We start from the raw sequence: 23688 nt of genomic DNA, 5'->3' as shown, positions 1-23688 counted from the left end.
GTCATCCCAGTAGTGAAAGACAGGGAAGTCTGGTGTGCTGCAGTTCATGGGGTCACAAAGAATCGGGCACGACTTAGCGACTGAACAACAACAATCATTCTAGTAGTTGTGTTATGTTATATGGTGCCATTGACTTACCGAAAGAGAGGGATCCAAGTGGGCCTAACTGTAGCATTTGAGCCATTAGAAGCAGAGAGATTTCTCTGTCAAGTGAAAGAAGAGGCAGAAAGATGGAAAACTTGAGAAGTTGTGACTTGGTAGGTGGAGTGGTCACATGAAAAGGAATGTAGGCCACTTTGCTGGAGCAGAGAGCAAACCTTTGCTGGCAGCCAGCCAGGAAATGGAGACCTCAGACCCACTGCTGCAAATAATGGATTCTGCCAACAACCTGAATGAGCTTGGAAGTGGATTGTCCTCCCAAGTCTCCAAATAAGAGTCCAACCTTGTTGAATTCTTGATATTAGCCTTGTGAGACCCTGAGCAGAGAATCTAATTGAGCTGACCTGGACTTCTGACTTAAGAGAAGTGAGAGGTAATAAATGGAGGTTGTTGAGCCATCAAGTATGTGGCTTAAAGTACAGATAGCAAATTGTTTCTGGGGCATTTGGCTCCTTCCCTAGTGGCATGTTGTCAGTGGATACCAGATGGAAAGTCTGGACTGTTACCCCTGCCCTGGGCTCAGCAGTGGTAGGTGACACCTCTCACCCTCTCCACTAGATAGTGGGGAGGATCTTGAAGAAGAGAGAGCTAGAGAAAGGGATTCATATAGGAGATCTTGAGCAAAATCCTGACCAATACATACATGAATCTGACTAGAATTAATGTTCCAGAAAGTTTGAAAAAATAAACTACAGTATGAAATGCTACGTAGGTATTCAGAGTGACCTCTAGGTAACACAAATGAAGACCAGACTAGCACTGCATGGGCTCTGGATACTTAACTGTTGCTAGCATCGTATAGCCCACAAATTAGCCCAGGATCTGCATGCTTAATCTAAATAGGGTTAGTGCCTGCTAAATGTAAATAGGATACAGTCTTATAATAGCTCAAATGCCTCAGATACAATAAAAAGTGACTTGTCATGCCAAGAACCAGGAAAATTAGAACTTCAATGAAAAAATCAACAGACACCAACACTGGGAAGACTAAAATGTTGGAATTACTTGCCAAAGATTTTGAAGCAGCCATCAGAAAAATGCTTTAATAAACAGTTGCAAACACTCCGGAAACAAATAAAAAAAATTAGAAAATCTCAGCAAAAAAAAAGAGATATTAAAAAATGAAAATTATAGAACTTAAAAATAAATCACCATATTAAGTACACTGGATAAGCTTAATAATGGAAATGACAGAGGGAAGAATCAATGAAGTTGAAGAGAGATCAATAAAACTTAGGGTACCCTGTCTGTCTGTTGTCCAGCCAACAGATGGAAGCTAGTCTTGAAAAAAAAAAAGAACAGAGCCTCAGAGACCTTTGGTACAATAACATTAGGTCTAACATTTGTATCATTGGGGTAGCAGAAGGAGAAGAGAAAACTATAGAAATAAGAAGTATTTGAAGAAATAATGGTTGAAAACTTCCCCAAATTGGGCAAAGGGATAAGCCATTAGAATCAAGAAGCTGAGCAATACTCAAACAGGATAAACTCAAAGAAATCTATCCCAAGACACAGCATAACCAAACTTCTAAAAACTTTTTTGTCTTTAGACAAAAAGCAGTGAGTGAGAAGCAACATATTACCCATAGCGGAAGAATGATTTGAAAGACAGTGGATTTCTAATATGAAATCATAGAGTTCAGAAGGAAGTGCACAGCATTTTCAAGTGCTGAACAAAAAGGACTATTCACTCCAAGTTCTACATCTAGTGAAAATATCCTTCAGGAATAAAAAGAAAATAAAAACATTCTCAGATGAAGGAAAAGAAAGAAAATTTGTCATCCTTAAATAAGTTATGGCTAAAGAAAATTCTCTAAACAGAAAAGTAAATGATAACAGGGAGGAGGCCTGGGACTATAGAAAGAGGGAAAAGAACAGAAAACAGTGGATGGGTAAAAACAGGAGTTTGTTTAATAGACTGTCTTTATCCTTAATTAACTTTTTAAAGATTTATTAGAGTATAGTTGATTTACAGTGTTGTGTTAGGTATTAGTTTCAGGTGTACAGAAATGTGTCTTATTTATGCTATGCTATGCTAAGTCCCTTCAGTCGTGTCCGACTCTGTGCGACCCCATAGACGGCAGCCCACCAGGCTCCCCCGTCCCTGGGATTCTCCAGGCAAGAACACTGGAGTGGGTTGCCATTTCCTTCTCCAATGCATGAAAGCGAAAAGTCAAAGTGAAGTCACTCAGTCGTGTCTGACTCTTAGCCACCTCATGGACTGCAGCCTACCAGGCTCCTCCGTTCATGGGATTTTCCAGGCAAGAGTACTGGAGTGGGGTGCCATTGCCTTCTCCATCTTATTTATACATACATATATGTGTGTGTGTGTGTCCACTCTTTTTTAGATTCTTTCACCATGTAGGCCATTACAGAGTATTGAGTAGAGTTCCCTGTGCTATATAGTAGGTCCTTATTATCTATAAGTATTGTGTATATGTCAATCGCAATCTCCTGATTTACCCTCTGCTCCCCATATTACCTACCTCCTGGTAACCATAAGTTTTTGTTTTTACATCTGCAGCTCTATTTCTGTTTTGTAGGTAAGTTCATTTGTAGCCTTTTATTTTTCCACGTATAAGTGATATATGATATTTATCTTTCAGTGTCTGACTTACTTCACTCAGTGTGACAATCACTAGGTCTGTCCATGTTGCTGCAAATGCCATTATTTTATTCTTTTTTATGGCTGAGTATTATTTCATTGTATATGTGTCCCACATCTTCTTTATCCATTCCTCTGTCCATGAGCATTTAGATTGCTTACATGTCCTGGCTATTGTAAATAGTGCTACAATGAATGCTGTGTGCATATATCTTTTTGAAGTATGGTTTTCTCCAAACGTAGAGGAATTAGGCCTCTTGACTTCAGACTTCACTACAAAGCTACCAAAGGTACTGGCCCCAAAACAGAAATATAGATAAATGGAATAGGATAGAAAGCCCAGAGATAAATCCACACACATGTGACTACCTTATCTTTGACAAGGAGGCAAGAATATACATTGGAGAAAAGACAGCCTCTTCAATAAGTGGTGCTGGCAAAACTGGACAGCTGCATGCAAAAGAATGAAATTAGAACACTCCCTAACACTATACACAAAAATAAATTCAAAATGGATCAAAGATCTAAATGTAAGACCAGACACTATAAAACTCTTAGAGGAAAACATAGAACACTTTTTGACATAAATCACAGCAAGATCTTTTTTGATCCACCTCCTAAAGAGGATAAAAATAAAATAAACAAATGGAATCTAATTAAATTTAAAAGCTTTTGCAAGCAAAAGAACACTTCTCTTGAAATGGGAAAACATTGATACTAGTAGTCATTGATAAGTTCCATATGTATATTGTAATAGCTAAAAAAAAGCAAACCCAAACCACTAAAAAACTAAAAAGTAATAAAAAAAAACTATACAATGATATATACTCAAAAAGTCTATAAAGAAATGTACAAGTAACTCACGGGAAGATAGGAAAAAGGAAAAAGAATGATAAACAGGAAATAAAGAGGAATTCGTTGACAAACCTAATATCAATAATTATTTAATTGAAAATGGTCTAAATATACCAATTGATAGAGATAACAGAGTGGATAAAAAATGTGACTCAACTGTGTGCTATCATCTACAAGAAACTCACTTCAAATGTATTGATATAGATGCATTAAAAGTAAAAGGGTAGAAAAAGATAAACCATGCAGACATTAACTTTGAAAAAGCAGGAACAGCTATATATAATACCAGATAAAGTAGATGAGAGAGTGAAGAAAATTACCTGAGATAGAGACATTACACAGTGACAAAAATGTCATTATACCAAGAAAACATAACAATCTCAAATATTAGTGAACCAAACAACAGAGCTGCAAAGTACATGAAGCAAAAACTGATAGAACTTAAAGGTAAACACATCCACAATAGTAATACTTGGGAGCTACGGCATCTCTCTCAGAATTGGAAGAATTACTAAATTAGATATCAGGAAGGATATAGAAGAACTGAACAGCATTATCAGCCAAGCAGTTCTAATTAATATTTATAGGACACTTTACTCAAAAACAGCTTAAAACATATCTTTTTCAAGTACTCATGAAACATTCACCAAGTTAGACCATACCCTGGGTCATAAAACTAATCTCAATGTATTTAAAGGAGTGGAAATAATACAGTGTATGTTCTCTGACCATAATACAATCAAACTAGAAATCAATAACAGATAACAGGAAGATCTCCAAACTCTTCAAAATCACATAACACACTTCTGAATAATTCATGAGCCAAAGAGGAAGTCTCAGAGGAAATTTTAAAAATACATCAAGCTGAATGAAAATGAAAATACTACATATTAAAAAGTTTATGGGACATAGCTAAAGTAGTGCTGAGAGGGAAGTTTGTAGCACTAAATTCTTAATTCAAAATGGAGGAAAGATCTGAAATCAATAATCTAAGCTCCCACCTCAAGAAACTAGAAAAGAAAAAGACCCTCGCCCCACCAAAACAAGCAGAATAAAGAAAGTAGTGAAGAGCAGGAATCACTGAACACAGAAAACAACAGAGAAAATCCATGAAAAACCAATTCTTTAAAAAGATCAGCAAAATGGATAAATCTTTAAGATGACTGAAAATTATTTTTTAAAAAAGAAGACACAAATTTCAATATTAGGGAATCAGAGGCTATCCCTACAGATCCTGCAGCTATTTAAAAAATAGTAAGAGAATATGACAAACAGTTCTGTGCACATACATTTTGATAATTTAGATGAAATGGACCATTGCCTTGAATATCACAAACTACCAAAACTGACCCAAGATGACATAGGTAGTCTTGGCAGTCCTATAACTGTTGAAGAAATTAATTGATAATTTAAAAGCTTCTAAGAAAGAAATCTTTAGGACTAGAAGGTTTCACTGGAGATTTCCACTAAACAATTAAAGAAGAACAGGCACCAATTCTACGTAATCTCTTCCAGAAAATAGAACAGGAGAGAATGCCTTCTTATTCATTTCACGAGGTCATTGCAACTTGATTACCAAAACTAGACAGACACTACCAAAAACCTACAGACCAGTATCCCTCAAGAGCATAGACACAAAAATCCTCAACAAAGTACTAACAAAACAAACCCAGCAGCATATAAAAAGAATTATGTACTGTGACCAAGTGGGGTTTATTCTAGATATGGAAGTCTGCTTCATTGTTTAAAAATCACTTAATGTAATCTGCCATATCAACAGATTACAGGAGGAAAAAATCAGATAATCATATCAGTTGGTGCAGGAAAATCACTTGACAAAATTCAACAAAGATTCATGATGAAAACTCTAAGTAAAGTAGGAATATAGGGGAATTTCCCCAGCTTGATAAGGAGCATCTACAGTTAACATCATACTGAATGGTGAAAGAGTGAATGCTTTCCTCCCTGAGAATAGGAACAAGGCAAAGATCTCTGCTGTCACTAGTCTTATTCAGCACAGTACTGGATATCCTAGTCAGTGCCATTCTGAGAAAAGAAATAAAAGACATACAAATAGGAAAGGAAGAATAAAAACTGTCCCTGTTTGTGGATGACATGATTCTCCATGTAGGAAATCCCCCAAATCAAAAAATAACTCCTGGAATTAATAAGTAAATTCAGCAAGATCACAGGATACAAGATCAATGCACAAAAATTATTTCTGTGTCCTAGAAATGAGCATATGGAAACCCAAATTAAGAGCACAATACCATTTATAATCTATCCTAAAAAAATTAAAATACTTAGGTATAAATCTAAGAAAACATGGACAGGATGTGTGTGTTGGAAAATCAAAGGAATTAGAATAGGTAAAATAATTTAGAGAAAGAAGAACAAAGTAGAAGGCATCTATTCTATTTTATGACGTACTTTAATAGCTAAAGTAATTAAGACTATGTGGAATTGGTGGAGAGATAGATACATAGGTCAATTGAACAGAATAAAGAACCCAGAAATAGACCCACACAGATATGCCCAACTGATCTTTGACAAAGGTACAGAAGCAGTTCAGCAAAGGAAAGAGCCTTTTCATCTCATGGTGCTGGATCAGTTGCACAGCCAGAGGCAAAAAATAAACCTCTACCTAAACCTTACACCTTGTAACAATTATCTCAAAATGGATCATAGATCTAAATGTAAAACATAAAACTATAAAAGTTATAGAATTAAACACAAGAGAAAATCTTTAGGATCTAGGCCTTGGTGAAGAGTTTTTAGACTTCACACCAACAGATCATTAAAGATAAAAAATCAATCAATTAGATTTATTCAGAGTTAAAAACTTTTGTGAAAAACTCTGTGAAGAGGATGAAAAGACAGGTTACAGACTGAGTGAAAATATTTGCTAACCATATGTCTGACAAAGGACTTATATTTAGAATGAATGAAGAACTCTCAAAATGCAATACTAAGTCCAAAAGTCCAATTAAAAATGGGTAAGAGATGTGAAGATACATTTCACTGAAGAGGATATACAGATGGAAAGTAAGCACATGAAAAGGTGTTCAGCATCATTAGCCATTAGAAAAAGGAAAATTAAAAGGACAATGAGACTGTATCTATCGATCTATGTATCAATGATACTAGTACTATTTATCTATTAGAATAAGCATTAGAAGGGCTGCAACAAAAAACAGTAGTAATGCCAAATGCTGGCGTGGGTGTACAGAAAGTGTTCTCTCATACACTGCTGCTGGGGCTGTAAAAGGTTTCAGCCAGTCTGGGAAATAGTTTGGAAGTTTCTTATAAAACTGACTTTGCACTTGCCACATGACCCAGTGATTGTACTCTTGAACATTCATCTCAGATAAATAAAAATTTTATGTCCACACAAAAACCTGTACAAGACTGTTCATGGCAGCACAGCTTTATTTATAATAGTTCTGAATTATAAATAACTTAAATGTCCTTCAATGGATGGATGGTTAAACACAGTCGAGTCCATTCATATGATGGAATAGTACTCAGCAGTAAAAAGAAATGAATACAGGCAACAACTTGGATGGGTCACAAGAGCATTGTGCTTTGGGAATAAAGCCAGTCTCAAATGTTATATACTGTATGATTATATTACATTGCAAAAAGACAAAATTATAGAGTTGAAGAACAGATGATTAACTGCTAAAGGACAGTGACAGGGTGGGGAGAGGACTGGTAGAACTATGAAATGATAGCACAAGGGGGTTACTTCGTGGAGATGGAACACTTCTGTATCTTGATTGTGATGGTGATTACTCAAATCTGTATGCTGGATCAAACTGTGTAGAGTTATACACTCCTGCTACTGCTGCTAAGTCGTTTCAGTCGTGTCCGACTCTGTGCGACCCCATAGACGACAGCCCACCAGGCTCCTCTGTCCATGGGATTCTCCAGGCAAGAACACTGGAGTGAGTTGCCATTTCCTCCTCCAATGCATGAAAGTGAAAAGTCAAAGTGAAGTCGCTCAGTTGTGTCCAACTCTTAGCGACCCCGTGGACTGCAGCCTACCAGGGTCCTCCGTCCATGGGATTTTCCAGGCAAGAGTACTGGAGTGGGGTACCATTGCCTTCTCCAGAGTTATACACACATACACACAAATCAGTACTTGCAAAAACTATGAGAGGTGAATGAGATCTGTAGTGTAGTTATCAGTATTGTACCCACATCAATTTCTTTGTTTTGATATTGTACTGTAGTCATGTGAGATGCCATAACTGGAGGAAGCTGGGTGGAGGGTTCATGGCACTCTGCACCATTTTGTAAGTTTCTGTGAGTACATAATTCAGTTCATTTCAGTTCTGTCGCTCAGTTGTGTCCAACTCTTTATGACCCCATGGACTGCAGCACACCAGGCCTCCATCACCAACTCCCAGAGTTTACTTAAACTCATGTCCATTGAGTTGGTGATGCCATCCAACCATCTCATCCTCTGCCGTCCCCTTCTCCTCCCACCTTCAATCTTTCCCAGCATCAGGGTCTTTTCCAATGAGTCAGTTCTTTGCATCAGGTGGCCAAGGTGTTGGAGTTTCAGCTTCAGCATCAGTCCTTCCAATGAATATTCAGGGCTGATTTCCTTTAGGATGGACTGGTTGGATCTCCTTGCAGTCCAAGGGACTCTCAAGAGTCTTCTCCAACACCACAGTCAAAAGCATCAATTCTTCAGCACTCAGCTTTCTTTATAGTCCAATTCTCACATCCATACATGACTACTGGAAAAACCATAGCCTTGACTAGATGGAACCTTTGTTGGCAAAGTAATGTTTCTGCTTTTTAATATGCTGTCTAGGTTGGTCATAACTTTTCTTCCAAGGAGTAAGTGTCTTTTAATTTCATTGCTGCAGTCACCATCTGCAGTGATTTTTGGAGCCCCCCCAAAATAAAGTCTGCCACTGTTTCCACTGTTTTCCCATCTATTTGTGATGAAGTGATGGGACCAGATGCCATGATCTTAGTTTTCTGAATATTGAGCTTTAAGCCAGCTTTTTCACTCTCCTCTTTCACTTTCATCAAGAGGCTCTTTAGTTCTTCTTTGCTTTCTGCCATAAGGGTGGTGTCATCTGCATATCTGAGGTTATTGATATTTCTCCTGGCAATCTTGATTCCAGCTTGTGCTTCTTCCAGCCCAGCATTTCTCATGATGTACTCTGCATATAAGTTAAATAAGCAGGGTGCCAATATACAGCCTTGACGTTCTCCTTTTCCTATTTGGAACCAGTCTGTTGTTCCATGTCCAGTTCTAACTGTTGCTTCCTGACCTGCATACAGACTTTTCAAGAGGCAGGTCAGGTGGTCTGGTATTCCCATCTCTTTCAGAATTTTCCAGTTTATTGTGATCCACACAGTCAAAGGATTTGGCATAGTCAATAAAGCAGAAATAGATGTTTTTCTGGAACTCTCTTGCTTTTTGATAATCCAATGGTTGTTGACAATTTGATATCTGGTTCCTCTGCCTTTTCTAAAACCAGCTTGAACATCAGGAAGTTCATGGTCCACGTGCTGTTGAAGACTGTCTTGGAGAATTTTGAGCATTACTTTGCTAGTGAGTGAGATGAGTGCAACTGTGCAGTAGTTTGAGCATTCTTTGGCATTGCCTTTCTTTGGGATTGGAATGAAAATTGACCTTTTCCAGTCCCGTGGCCACTGCTGAGTTTTCCAAATTTGCTGGCATATTAAGTGCAGCACTTTCACAGCATCATGTTTTAGGATTTGAAATAGCTCAGTTGGAATTCCATCATCTCCACTAACTTTGTTCATAGTGATGCTTCCTAAGGCCCACTCGACTTCACATTCCAGAATGTCTGGCTCTAGGTGAGTGATCATACCATCGTGATTATCTGGGTCATGAAGATCTTTTTTGTACAGTTCTGTGTATTCTTGCCACCTCTTCTTAATATCTTCTGCTTCTGTTAGGTCCATACCATTTCTGTCCTTTATCGAGCCCATCTTTGCATGAAATGTTCCCTTGGTATCTCTAATTTTCTTGAAGAGATCTCTAGACTTTCCCATTCTGTTGTTTTCCTCTATTTCTTTGCATTGATTGCTGAGGAAGGCTTTCTCATCTCTCCTTGCTATTCTTTGGAACTCTGCATTCAGATGCTTATATCTTTCCTTTTCTCCTTTGCTTTTCACTTCTCTTCTATTCACAGCTATTTGTAAGGCCTCCTCAGACAGCCATCTTACTTTTTTGCATTTCTTTTTCTTGGGGATGGTCTTGCTCCCTGTCTCCTGTACAATGTCGCAAACCTCTGTCTATAGTTCATCAGGCACTCTGTCTATCAGATCTAATTCCTTGAATCTATTTCTCACTTCCACTGTATAATCGTAAGGGATTTGATTTAGGTCATACCTGAATGGTCTAGTGGTTTTCCGTACTTTCTTCAATTTAAGTCTGAATTTGGCAATAAGGAGTTCATGATCAGAGCCACAGTCAGCTCCTAGTCTTGTTTTTGCTGACTGTATACAGCTTCTCCATCTTTGGCTGCAAAGAATATAATCAATCTGATTTTGGTGTTGACCATCTGGTGATGTCCATGTGTAGAGTCTTCTCTTGTGTTGTTGGAAGAGGGTGTTTGCTATGACCAGTGTGTTCTCTTGGCAAAACTCTGTTAGCCTTTGCCCTGCTTCATTCTGTACTCCAAGGCCAAATTTGCCTTGGAGTACATAATTATTTCAAAATAAAAAGTTAAAAAATAATATTGCCAGTGGGTTTCCCCTTTGGTTGTACATGAGTATCAGCTGGGGAGCTTTATAAAAACCCCATATTCAGACTGTACCCCAGAGCCATCTGCATCTCTGCTTGTGAGTACTAGTATAGGTATATATTAGGATTCTTAACTCTTGTCCTTGTTTTCCACTAAATTAGAAAAATACAAAAACAAACCAACCCCTTCCCCCCACTTTCCTCATGCTTAGTTCTCTAGCCTGTCCTGGGTATCGCAGGTCTCTCACCCGAGGTCAGATTCTCTTATCAGCGTTGTGTTGTTATGGTCATGGCTGGAATTTAGTGGAGCCCTGCCCACTGTGCAGACACTGGGAGGCATCACTGTTTGATGTCTCTGTGGTTGGTCTGGAGAACAATGAGAGAAGCAGACTGGAAAGAAAGAAGAGTGGAGGAAGACGGCAGTGAGGTGGGCCAGAGGAGGTCGGGGGCCGCAGAGACAGTGCTGATGAAAGGGCCTGGGTCTAGTTCACTGCCTGGGCCACATCTGCTGGAGCAAATGCCTCCCAAGACTGCTTGAACGGCTGTCCTGCTTTTGCCTCACCTTGAGGTTCTACTGACAGTCTTGAAATACAAATCTGATCACACCCTCTTCCCCAGATACTGCACATACTTGAAATATCCTTCTTTGGCTTTTCCTTGGTTTGAGGCTAGAGATTAAGCTCTTGAACGTGGTCCACCCATGGGCTGCAGCTCCCACCCTTCTTTCCAGCTTTGTCTCTCCATTTTCTGCGAGTCTTTGTGATGTGACTTTTGTCTCCTAACATTTGTCACTGTTAACATTTGAAATTTGTTTTTGTGGTTCTTTGATGAATGTCCATCATCCCTGCTGGCCTGAGGGCCTGTGGCCTCTGTGTAGCATTGTGTCTCCATGCCTGGTGCACAGTGATGCTTTTCCATATTTGTTGAGTGAGTGACTATCTTTGTTGCTTGTTTCCTGATGTTTGTGGTTATTGGCACTGTTGGGAACTTAGTTCTTACTCTTTGGATGGTGGTGATCCTAAGCTCCTGGTATGGGAAGTGATATGGCCCGAGGATTGCCAAAGGAACTGATGCTCCTGGCTCTGGGAGATACACCTGTGTCAAATCCAGTGGTGGAGCTAGCAGTCAATTTGAAGATGGCCTGCTGAGAAGTGGTCTTGGGGTTCTAATTCGAATTGATGTTTATGTTCTTTGCTTTTCTTTTTGAAAGTGAAAGTGAAGTCGCTCAGTTGTGTCCGACTCTTTGCGACCCCATGGACTGTAGCCTACCAGGCTCCTCTGTCCATACTAGCTTAGAATTGCATTGCCTGCTGACAGGATACCACATAACCTTAAATTTGGGGGCTGTAAGGATCTGTGGCTTCTCAGGTAGCTCAGTGGTAAAGAATTCTGCCAATGCAGTTGACACATGAGATATGGGTTCGATCCCTGGGTTAGGAAGAGCCCCCGGAGAAGGGAATGGCAACCCACTCTTGTATTCTTGCCTGGGAAATCCTATGAACAGAGGAGCCTGGCAGGCTACAGTCCATGGAATCACAAAAGAGATTGGATATGACTGAGTGAGCATGCACACACAAGGATCTATGCAGTAATATAGAAACTACGTATATGCTATGAGAGAAAAAAAGCAGGCTACATAATTGTATATGCAGCATGTTACACAAACACCAAATCGTGTGTGTAGGGGGAAAATGCTAAATGTTACTAGTGGAGGTTTTGGCTTTTTTGTTTCTAAGATTTTTGAAAGTTGATTTAAAATGAAAAATTATGTATTTTCATCTGACTTGTTTACTTTACCTCAGAGATTGAGGTGCATTCAGTCCTTCGACTTCTTGTGATGGGAGTAGCTCCCAGATGTATGTTACTTTTTCTGAATTGTTTTTAAATCCCTCCTGTCTTCGGAAAGAATATCAGGAAGCAGCAAATAATGAAAGTAACAAATGAGCTGAGTTAATGGTATGTAACCCTTGCTGTGTAACTTGGTTCAAATTTTTATCAGGTCTGTAGTTATCTGAGTGTGTAGTGATAAAGCATCTTTATTTCATCACAAATGGTGACTCAGCACTAGTTTTGGAGTGAGAGCTGAGCTTTCCCACCTTGGGCAAGTTATTTAAGCTGTCTGAGTTTCATTCATTCATCAAATGTTTATTGAGTGTTTGCTGTGTTATAGTTACTAGGGAAGACACTGAACAAATCAGACAAAAATCCTTGCTCTCGTGGAATTTACATCCTAGTGGGATAGATGGACAATAAGCTATCAACATAATGAACAAGTTACATAATATGTTGGCGGGAAGAAAAGCAGAGGAGGGGGGGTATGGGATGTTGAGCATGGGATTGTAGTTTGTGATAAGGAGACCAGCACAAGCCTCACTGAAAAGGTAACCTTTAAGTCAAGACCTCAGGAAGTGAGGAGGGGAGCCCTGTGGGGGTCTGTGGAGAGAACCTTTCGGTCAGAGGCAATAAAATAAATAGCACGTGCAAAGGCCCTGAGAAAGGAAAGTCTGTGGTGTGTTGGAAGAGCAACAGAGACCAGTATGCTTGAGGGGAGAGACCCAGAGGGGAGCAACAGGGAAAGGGCTTAGAGGTCACGGGGCTGCAGATCTGGTCAGGCTACTCTAAGCCTGGGGACGCTGAGTGAGATGGGAAGTAATCGTGCAAGCAGTGAAGTGGTGTGACTGGGGTGCTCTAACTGGTTCCTTCCGGCTGCAGCATTCAGGACAAACTGCAGGGGACAAAAGGTGGAAGCAGGGAGGGCGGTTTGGAGGCCCATGCAGGAGTCCCGGGGAGACCAGAGAAGAAGTGGTCAGATTCTGGATGCTTCTGAAGGTAGAGCCACCAGGATTTGTGCATAAGGCTGGTTGTGTGTGGTGAGAAAGACGGAGGAGGGAGGGGGGATGGCAAGGTTTTGGTACTGAGTCTCGGGAAGCAGATTGAAGATGTGGGTCTGGATTTCAAGGCTAGAGACAGGAATTTAGGGGTCTTTGAAAGCCCAGACTGGCCGAGATCACCAGGGCAGAGAGTGAGGTCAGAGAAGAGAGGAGTTGTGCCCCTTCCCCCCACTACAGTGTTGAAAGTAAAACCAGAATTGAGACTGATTAGGTAGTGGTCAGAAGGGGAGGAGAAGATTCAGGAAAGTGAATGTTCTGAAAGTAGGAGAAGGTGCTTCAGGCCAGGACAGAGAGTGGTCTCTTGGGCCCAGACTCTCTCCCCAGGTGGCTCCTAGCATGGGGTGTGAACTGCTCATTGTTACTATTGTTATTAATAATGATGAGCACCCGATATAAGGGGAATTTTTAACAGGGGCTTTTCTACCCCTCTCAAGAATGAGTCCAAGTTTGGGCATATAAAGGAAAACTGCTACTATTCTTAACTGTTCAATATAACACTATTCTCTAATGTTCATGCATTTACATACAGAATATCTCTAATATTTAAAAAAAAATCTAATCAGTAGTATTGGAGCTCTTAAATCACATTGTAAGAGTTAGAATTTTTTTAAAAAATTAGTTTTACACACCCGCCAAATGTACAAATTCTTCAAGCTGATAAATTTTGATATGGAAAAAAAAAAAAGTTAGTGTCTCCAAAACCAGGAAGCAGAACATTCCAAGTTGATAGCACAAAGTAAATTTGATACGGTGCATAAAATCTTTATTCAAGAAGGCCTTACGGAATGAATGCCATCTTCCAAAGTTTATTGAAGGACATGAAATGGTAGTCGTTTAAAATAAAAATGGTAATTTTTAGAATAAAAGTTTTCATATGTGAACAAGTTGTGTGGTAACTAAACTTCTCCTTTTTTGATTTTCAACTCATCCATTCAACTTTTACTTGATGATGACCTTTTAAAAATCATATTTTCATCTAAGATTTCTTTTTCATGGTGCAGGTAGACAAATCTGCATGAAAGTGTCTATAGTGTGGGTCATATCAAGAAGCCAGTCTTTCCCCTTCCCCATAGTACACACACTGTGTTTGGGAAGAGAGTTTACCATGGCCTTGTCTTTTTACTTGGTCATTTCAGCCTTTTCTACTGTGACCTGTGAGCCTGGTCAGGTCAGCCACGTTCAGCACGTCCTTACTGAGGTCTGTGCCCAGGACTCAGTGTGCTTTGACCAGGAGCAGTCATGCCTGGTGGTCTAGAAGCTGGAATCTGTATTAATTAGCCCTGAGACCTTGGGGAGGCCATTTGATCCTTCTGCCCAGGTGTCCATTTCTTTCTTCTTATGAAAAATGGGAAGGATGACAACGGTATATCTTTTAGTTAGTGTCCTTGGAAGAATGCACGAGAGTACACATGTAAGGCAACTGAGAAGTGTTTGATACTTATTAATCAGTCAGCAAATGTTAGCTGTTAATACAAGTGTTTAGCCATGCTGAGAGATTGGGAAGATACAGAGATGAGAGTTTTCCAGTTGGATGCTGTGGGCAGTGGTGCCGAGATGGAGGTAGGGCTCAGGTGGGGAAGGGGCACAGGGAGCGCCACAGGCTGTGACGCCTTTCATCCCAGTCAGCCTGGCAGGGAGCTTCTGAGCCCAGATGCCCGAGAGAAGAGCAGAAACAGGCAGCAATGGCCAGGTGTTGGCACTGCCCCTACCCCAGGGCAGTGATTAGCAGGAGCTGGTGGGGGGTGGGGTGGGCAGTGTGACCTCAGCTTGAAAGCCACCTAGGGTCTGGGGAGGAGGCTGGAGACACAAGGTCTGTCCTGAAGCTCTATGTGGACAGGACACCTCATGGGCTGCCCAGGAGACATTTGGTTTCACTTTGGTTTCTTAACTCCCAAGGGGATTTGAAATAATGTATCCCCCACCCCCTGACTCCCAGGCTCAGGGGTAAACTTCCTCATCTCTGCCCCTGTGGAAGATGAGACAAGAAGTTCTTGAGGGAGGTTCAGGGAGAGGAAAGGTGGAAAAGTGAATGTGTCTTTAATGAGTGTTCACTGCACGCAGTAACGCAAAAGCCACACACGGATGTGTTCAGCTATTTGTGGAATGAAGTACGTGGCGTTGGGCCCTGTTAGCCCTTGGCTGCCTGTTTTGCTCGTCACGGAGAAAGGAGAGTTTCATTTGTTGTCATCCTTCCTCTGGGACCACCAGGTTTTTTTCAAGAAAAGTGACACAGAGATGATATCCTGTGTCTGGGTGTCCGGGTGGAAAACAACACAGGCTGGCCTGCATTTGTGAGCTGCGAGCTTGTCCGAGCCAAAACACACCCTGCCCTGGCTTTCTTGAGGCAGGTGGTCCCAGATCGAGGCCCAGAGTGAGGAGCCTGCGGTGCCACTGCGTTCCCAGGTGGCGTGGGGACACTCTGGCCACCGCCTCCTCTTGCACCCAGTCTTTCTTCGATTGAGGCAGGACAGCTCCTTGGTGGCGGCCCTGAAGCTCTCAGGGCTGTAATTTTCCTGGCTGTAAAACAAGGCCATGGTCAAGATCTGAGATAACGAGTATCAGTACAGTGGGGGGCCAGGTGACAATGAAAAAGGACTGGTTTTTGCACATTGTGGAAGAAAAAATTCAAATTATCTTTAAAAGACTTACAATAGATGTGCATCTTAGTCATGACTGTAATAAACTATAATTGGCATTGATGATAAAACATGAATGTGGTCTTAGCAAAGCCGTGTGTGTTTGGACAACACCTTATTGTCTGCAGTGTGATGCCAGCTACTGAAGGGTTTGGTCCCTTGGGATTTGTTTTCTGACCACATAGATTCATAGTAAAGAAATGGTATCCGAATCAATAGGTTGGCAGGTTGTAGGTAGAAGATACGTTATGACTGTTTAACATGGTAATTATTATCGAGTTATAGCCGCTAGACCTGTAGTCACACTTAATATTGAGGCCTTCATGGGCACAAATAGAAAAGGAATCAGGTTTATTGCTGGTCATGCTGTATCTGCTCACAGCTTGCCTTGTGTTCAGTCTTTAACTGTTCCTCTTGGCAGCAAAATCATGAGTGTGTGCACAACTTTTCTCTCCCCAAATCTTGAAACTGGAATAATTGTCAACCTGACTACAAAAAAAGTACATCTGCCATATGAAAGTAGCTTCAACTTTTCTGTGTCAAATGAGTAATTATGACATTAGACTCTGATGACACATAATATGAACTTTGAAAAGTATTTGACTATGGAGCATGTCAGGTTTGTGTGGTTTCTTTCAACTGTTGAGAAATTGCTTCTTTGTGCTTATTGATATTTTTTTTTCCAGAGAGTGCTGTGTTATTTGGTTCAAAATGTCACATGACAGATGCTCTCTTTGGTACATATAATCTATGCAATTATAACGCGAGCTTCTCCTGTCAGTGGTGGTTAAAAATCTATATGCCTTTATTCTCTTATAGCCTGTGATATTTTTTATTCAATTTAACTCACCCTTTTATTTTAAAACTTGAGTTTGAATGGAGTCCATTAACAGGTATTTTAAGGTGACCATTAAGACTAGGATGCTTTCAGCTAAACATCGTCCCCAGCCCTTGAGCTGGAGGTGCAGTCTGATTTCGAGCCTATTGCAGTGCAGGAAGGTAAACAGCTGTGGTAACGACACAGCACAGTTGACGAGTGATGGTTCTCAGGCAGGGGAAAGTGTTATTTAGCTGTCTGACTGGTCACCCTGATTGCAGTTCTACCCGGAGTGCATCTAACAGAACCACACATGGTGATTAAAGCTACAGATTCATCATTGGTGGAGTCATCCCATTTAAGGCTCATTACAGCCAAGCTTAGGCCTGTCTTCATTCATTACAAAAAAAGCCGACTGAAGATGCATTCTACTGAAAATGATTTCCTTTGAATTGGCATATACAAGTGAATACTAAAGCATAAAAATAATTAAAAGTCACCTTCTTTGCTAATGAAACTTAACTGGAGGGCCCTTCTTGGTCTGTGCCAGGCATTTGCCATCCCCTGACTGTGGTCACGCAGGCTCCTGTCAGCCCTGCAACCCGTCTCAGGGTCTGTCGTGATGGCAGAGATTGGTAGGTTATTCATGTCTGCCCATTTTTCCCCCAGAGTGGCTAGAACGGTTGTAAGTACAGAGAAGAAGTGTGTTAAATATTCATCTAGTTTAATTGAATTGAATATACAATCCTTAAGATTAATCGGAAGTTTTGGAGTCTTTAATGGTTCATTTTTTTCATAGCATATAATTTACTTGCTATTATCTAAGGTAGTGAATTATTTAAGTAAAAAGAGAAAGTTCTTTCCACGAGATGGATCTTACCGAGCCTTTGCTGCTTTCATTCGTATGCAATGAAAGGTTATATTAATTTAGGAACACAGGTTAGGGGAGACATGGCAGTCTGAGGTTTAAGGTGTGTGATATTAGGTTCCCATGTGTTGCCTGATATACTGCAGCCTGGGACCCAGCACTTGTTGAATGAGCTGTGGTTCACAGGCACATGCATTAGTAACTTCAAATTCCCATGAATATGAATAGTAATGGTTGACTATCAGTTTAAAGGACAGTGAATCAATTAACATGTAATATTGTCATGTACTTTGATTTATGAACATGCACAAATAAATTGTTCTCTTTTAAGACATTAATTTTTCTATTTTAGTTTCTTCTTTTACTTTGACACTAAAATTGAATGGTATTGGGGTGATTTAAATTTTTTCATAACAGTTTCTGAGGTGTTGCCAAAAATGATGGTTATTTTTTTAAAATTCAGGAGACTTCTATGTATTGTTGAACAAGAACCAAATGTATACATATCTCAGTCTATTTATATTATAGTACCGTTTCCCACTGTGGCCACCCACACCTTAAACTTGAAATGTTACCAATCTATTAAAATATAGAAGGGCATGAGAATATAAGCAACATCTACCTACCCACCACCTAGTTTTATCAAATGTTACCATTTTGTCATACCTACTTTTGATTCTTTAAAAATCAGTAAAGAGACTTCTGATTTCAGCTCAGAGACATAGAGAGTTGCAAAAATGTCCCTCCCACACTTACAAGAAAAAATCTGGACAGACTAGAAATGAACAGAGAACAAGTTTGCAGAGCAAACAGTCATTTCAGAATCTGGAGAGAGAGGAGGGCACTTTCTGAGACACAAGACTTTTGCTTACTCGAGACAGAAGCCACCAGGCACCACAGAAGCAGGTAGAAAGATGGAGCTTGCGTTTTGACAGATTGCTGGAGGCTGAGTGTAGGCTAACACCAGTGTGAAGCTCCTCAGGACAGTGGTGGGGTAGAAGGGAGTCTTACCCCCTGCCAAGAACCCCACCTGGCTCTCACAGCAAAGCCTGGTGAAAATCCAGAGAAAACTCACGGTGTGGGCTGGGGGTACTGTCTCAGGAACCACTGAGAAATCTGCTTAGATCCTTGTCCCTCAAGGAACAGAAGGTTTCTTTTGTGGGGGGAAGGACGCGGTCTGAGCACGCTGGTGAAATACCATTGCAGCTGGAGGCAGGAATTCCACTCAGCTCCAGCCCCTACCTTGCAGTCTTTCTCTGTGTGGAGAAGGGCCTCAAGGCTGTGGACTGTAGACACTGGAGGACACCCCCTGCAGCTGAGGGAAGAGGTGAGGGGCTCTGCCCCTGAGTGAGGGGCAGAAGCACTTTAAAGGCAAATCCCCAACCCTCAGATGAAGGCCCCATGTGCATTCCAAAGACTGAGGATCAGAATATTTGAGAGCCCATTCTCCCCCAGCATGCTAAGAAGCCTCCAGGAGTTAACAACAGTGGATTTCAACAGGAAGAGCTACTAGAGACAGGTTCTGTCTGAGGAACAATAGAAAGGGAACCCCTAAAGTCAAGGGTGGGGGGCTCACCAGAGGAAGTTCTAAGTTTCTAATGTCCTTGGGACCAATACACGGCAACATAGCCCAACTGTTGACTAAATTAGCATAAATCCCCTAGTAGGGGCTCATTTATCTCAGTAGCTACTGCTGCTGCTGCTGCTAAGTTGCTTCAGTCGTGTCTGACTCTGTGCAACCCCATAGATGGCAGCCCACCAGGCTCCCCCGTCCCTGGGATTCTCCAGGCAAGAATACTGGAGTGGGTTGCCATTTCCTTTTCCAATGCATGAAAGTGAAAAGTGAAAGTGAAGTCACTCAGTCATGTCCGACTCTTAGCGATCCCATGGACTGCAGCCCACCAGACTCCTCCGCTCATGGGATTTTCCAGGCAAGAGTACTGGAGTGGGGTGCCATTGCCTTCTCCGCAGTAGCTACTACCCTATACAAAATGTCTGGCTTTCAATCCCCAAAATACAAGGCATGCCAGAAGGCCACAAAATGCAGTCTGAAGAGGCAAAGCCATCATCAGAACCAGATGCAGATATGACAGAGTGTTGAAACTGTCAAACACATAGATTACCTAGGTCTGTCCACTGAGGCCCTTCATGTGCCAGGTGCCAGTTTTGGAATGCACTTCACAAGGTCTCTGCCCTTAGAGAGTATATATTCTAACAGAGGAAAGAGAACATGATAACAGACAAGCAAAAAAATCACAGATCGTGAAACATGCAGCAGAGAAATACATGAGGGGGAAAGGATCGAGTGACTGGTGGAGTGTGAGCTGTTTCTGTTTCATCCAGAGTCATCAGAGAAGGCCTCGGGGGCAAGGTGACATCGTAGCTCACACCTGAGTGATGAGGGTCCTCTGTGACTAAGGGCCATCTGAGTAGAGAATAGCAAGTGCAAAGGCCCTGAGCCATGAACAACCTTGGATCCCCTCAGCTTTAGAAGGTCACAGCGCTATGGGGATGTTGCTGATGAGAGTGACCCTTGCAGCTGTCACTGTTAAGACTAACCCAGAGAGGAAGTAGTGCATGGGGTTTCTTCCTGCTCTCATTCTTCTGTTTTTTAAACACAGACAGGAATTACTCCTCTCTCCCTACATTTTGAGGGACAGTGAGAGTTTATTATTTAATAAATAATAAACTTTTTAAATAGCCACTCCAGGACCTGACATAGAGAGAAAAGGAACGTGAATTGCTGTTGTGAGTAGAAGTCTTATTCTTTATCCATTAAGGGAGTGTTACTTACTCCTCTTCATAATTGTAGAGAATGTGCATAAATTCAGCTAATCCTCACCCCCAGACCCCACCCCAAATAGTGATTATTCTTCATATTACAAACAGGAAAATTGAAACCAGAGAGGTTATCTAACTTGGTGAAGACTGTAGCTCTTTTAAAGGTCAGCCTTGGTGTCTGAACACCAGTAGCCCTTCTTTGAATGATTGCCTTGTAAGAACTAACTGGAAGGATGGGTATTCTTAAAATGAGCCTCTGGTGAAAAAAAAAATCGTTTAATTCTTATGGTAACTCAGTTTATGGTAGAGTGTTGGCTAGTGAAATTGCCCAGGGAAATGGATTTAATAAATACACTGAATAATCTATCATTTGCTCATTTGTCATGAGTGCTTAAATCAGATGAAGATTGGTAGTTTAAATAGTTTCAATACCCCAATTCCCTCTGCTGTCTTATTACTGCATATATCACAATGTAACATTGATACTGTGAAGACTATATTGCCTGGTAGTTGCCTGCCCTCAGCATTCTGGAAATCAGCATTTGTGATCACAATAACTGCATGTCACTGGTACCAGTCTGCTGTTTTATAGAGTGCATTTTTCACCTGGCATGCATTGGGTCCGTGTAGAGCTCTTTAATACTCAGAAGCTTTGCCGGTCCTGCTGGTGTGCTGGGGTAGGAATTGAATGTGGCTGGTAGCTTTTAAACGTGCGCAGTACCGTGAGTGTTGATGCTGCCAGCACGAGTGGAAAAAAGTGTTAAATACTTTATGTATTTTTTTCTATAATAATGCTTCTTTGTTAAGAATAAATGTCATAATATAAATAAACCATATTAAGTACACGATTTGAGAGGGAGAACTTTATATATTCATTGATTTCTGGTTTATTTATTTATTTTTGCCATTGCCATTAGAAAAATAAACTTTCCCACAGGCACCTTTCTTGACAGAACCATAAGTTTGCTCATGTTAAGTAATGAAATATTCACTGAAGGAAATGTAGTCTGGGTGTAATAATTGAGTGCCTCTTGTGTACATAGTTCTCTTGTCTATACCATTCATGGTACTCTATTGTTGTTGTTGTTCAGTCACTAAGTCATGTCTGACTCTTGCGACCCCATGGACTGTAACCCACAAGACTCCTCTGTCCATGAAATTTCCCAAGCAAGAATACTGGAGTGGGCTGCCATTTCCTTCTCTAGGAGATCTTCCTGATCCAGTGATTGAACCCATGTCTCCTACATTGGCAGGTGGATTCTTTACCACTGAGCCATAAGAAAAGCCCCATGGTATTACGTTCTGGGTAGGAAAAACAGTGAATTCTTACACAACATTTTCCATGGACCAGAGAGGTTAAATAACTTGCCCAGGGGAGAGCAGATAGCGCCAGAGCTGAATTTGAACCTGTGGGTGGTTTATCTTGAATCCATGCTGTCTCACTCCTAATTGTACTATGATACAGGGGTACAAGATTGTCAGTGTGGCTTTGCCTACATTAAAACAGCAACAACACAGATCTTAAGTAGCATGAGGGATTCCCTAATTTGCTGGGTTCTAAGAACCTGCTAGGAATCTTTGCTGAGCTGGGTGTTAGGCTACTGAGAGATTTTGTGTGTGTGCGTGTGTTTAAATACATAGGCACATTTGCTTGGAATCATGACTTCCTGTGAATTTCTTATGAAGTTATTTGAACAAGAGAAATAACCATATGAATTTTTAAAAAGTTTCTTGAAGTATATTGATTTTTAAAAATGGATGCAATTAGTAGTTCTTATGAATCCTAAGAATGATTTATCTTGGCATGCATTGGGTCCGTGTAGAGCTCTTTAATACTCAGAAACTTTGCCAGTCCTGCTGGTGTGCTGGGGTAGGAATTGAATGTGGCTGGTAGCTTTTAAACATGCGCAGTTCCGTGAGTGTTGATGTTGCCAGCACGAGTGGAAAAATGTATTTCTTTAATTGAACAAACAGGTGGTGTTTAGTCTTTTGACTCCCTTTAAATTTAATCTGACTGCTCATAGTTTCTGGGAGGGCGAGAGGGAGGGAGGAGGATTTGGCCCTCTTCTTCATCAGTAAGATCCTGACAAACTGTGGGATGTGGATTCTGAGGTCTGATGGTGACCTCCCGCTGCTGCTTCTCCCACTTGCAAAGGGAAAGCGAAACACGACCTAGGAGATTCTGAAGTCGGATGATGGTGTAGCCTGAATTTCTCAAACTCTGTCATGCCTCCCAGCCTTTGTGATCTGTCCTTTCCCAAGTGCAAGTTTGGGCTCAGGGAGTCTTGGCCGGGTGGGTGGGGAAAGGCTGAGATTGATGCTTCTTTTAGTAGCCAGAGTGTAACTGGCCCTTTTCACCCAGCCCTCTATTTGGGGGCTGTCTTGGCCCCCTGAGTCACTTGGAGAAGTTTGAATACTATGGATTTCCAGACCCCACACCAAACTACTTGGATTAGAGTCACCCTGGCTGAGGCCAGCCAGGTATTTAGGGAGAAAAAAAACCTACTGAAGTGATTTCATGATAAATCTGTCACCTTTGGTTTTATTGTGAGGGGGAGAAGGGGGATAGTGACAGCTTTGAAAACTTCAGTGTTGGAATCAAATTGAGATGTTTAAAGACAAACTTCCTGACATCCTAAGAGCTTCCTGTTTGATCTAAACTATGTGAGAAATCTTAGCATCCCCCCAACACACAAGGGAATCACTTCTTTAAGATTGTGTGCAGACTGCTTTAAATCAGGGCGCATAAAAAAGCAGAGTACTTAATGGTTAGTTTGCTGATCTGCTTAGCATTAGATAATGTCTGTGAGGGCTTGTGGAGTGCATCCAGGGAAGCTGGGGCCCAAATATGGAAAAGAGGAGTCATGATTATGAGGTAGGACTTACAGTTACCATCGCGAATATCTGAAGTGTTGTTTCAGCTCTTTCCTCTGCTCCTGGGTTGGAGTTGCATTTCTGGGACATTTGGAGAGCTGGGACAAGCAGGAGGGCTGGGCCATGTCTTTCTTGTGATGAAGCATCCACTCCACGGTGGGTTTCTGTGGGTCATTCCTTTCACAGAGTGACTTTGTTTTGTTTTGATCATTGAGACTCTCCAGGAACTGGCTTTTTAACATTTCTTAAGTTTTGCTATTAATCTTTTCCCCTGAGATCCTGCAGGCAGATAAGACATTTGGTGGAAATGATCTTGCCAGCATTCCTCCGTTTATTGAGTCCCTTTAAAAATGTTCAGTCTTGCTTTAAAATCTAGTGTTTCCCATTCTAGTTGCATTTGTGACTTTTGGTACCCCAGCTCCTTACCTTGTGTAAGGATTAAAGAAAACAAGGACAACTCCGT

At 41.1% G+C, this 23688-nt stretch overlaps 1 protein-coding gene across 3 annotated transcripts in view; it reads left to right on the top strand.

Annotated features, from left to right (window-relative positions):
* Positions 1-23688, top strand: part of SH3KBP1 (SH3 domain containing kinase binding protein 1) — a 336343-nt gene that overhangs the window by 51715 nt on the left and 260940 nt on the right. The window contains exon 1 of one of the 3 annotated variants that reach the window (XM_044937141.2): positions 13087-13187. The exons of the other annotated variants lie outside the window; for them this stretch is intronic. Within the exon in view, the coding sequence (XP_044793076.1) occupies positions 13176-13187 (12 nt within the window). The 5' untranslated portion in view covers positions 13087-13175. Of the gene's footprint in view, positions 1-13086; positions 13188-23688 lie in introns of those variants that run through there. 3 annotated transcript variants of the gene reach the window in all.

The sequence above is a fragment of the Bubalus bubalis genome, chromosome X, assembly GCF_019923935.1.
Source record: "Bubalus bubalis isolate 160015118507 breed Murrah chromosome X, NDDB_SH_1, whole genome shotgun sequence".
Taxonomy (NCBI): Eukaryota; Metazoa; Chordata; class Mammalia; order Artiodactyla; family Bovidae; genus Bubalus; species Bubalus bubalis.
The sequence above is the reverse complement of the archived record's forward strand: the minus strand, read 5'-3'. Positions and strand labels throughout refer to the sequence as shown.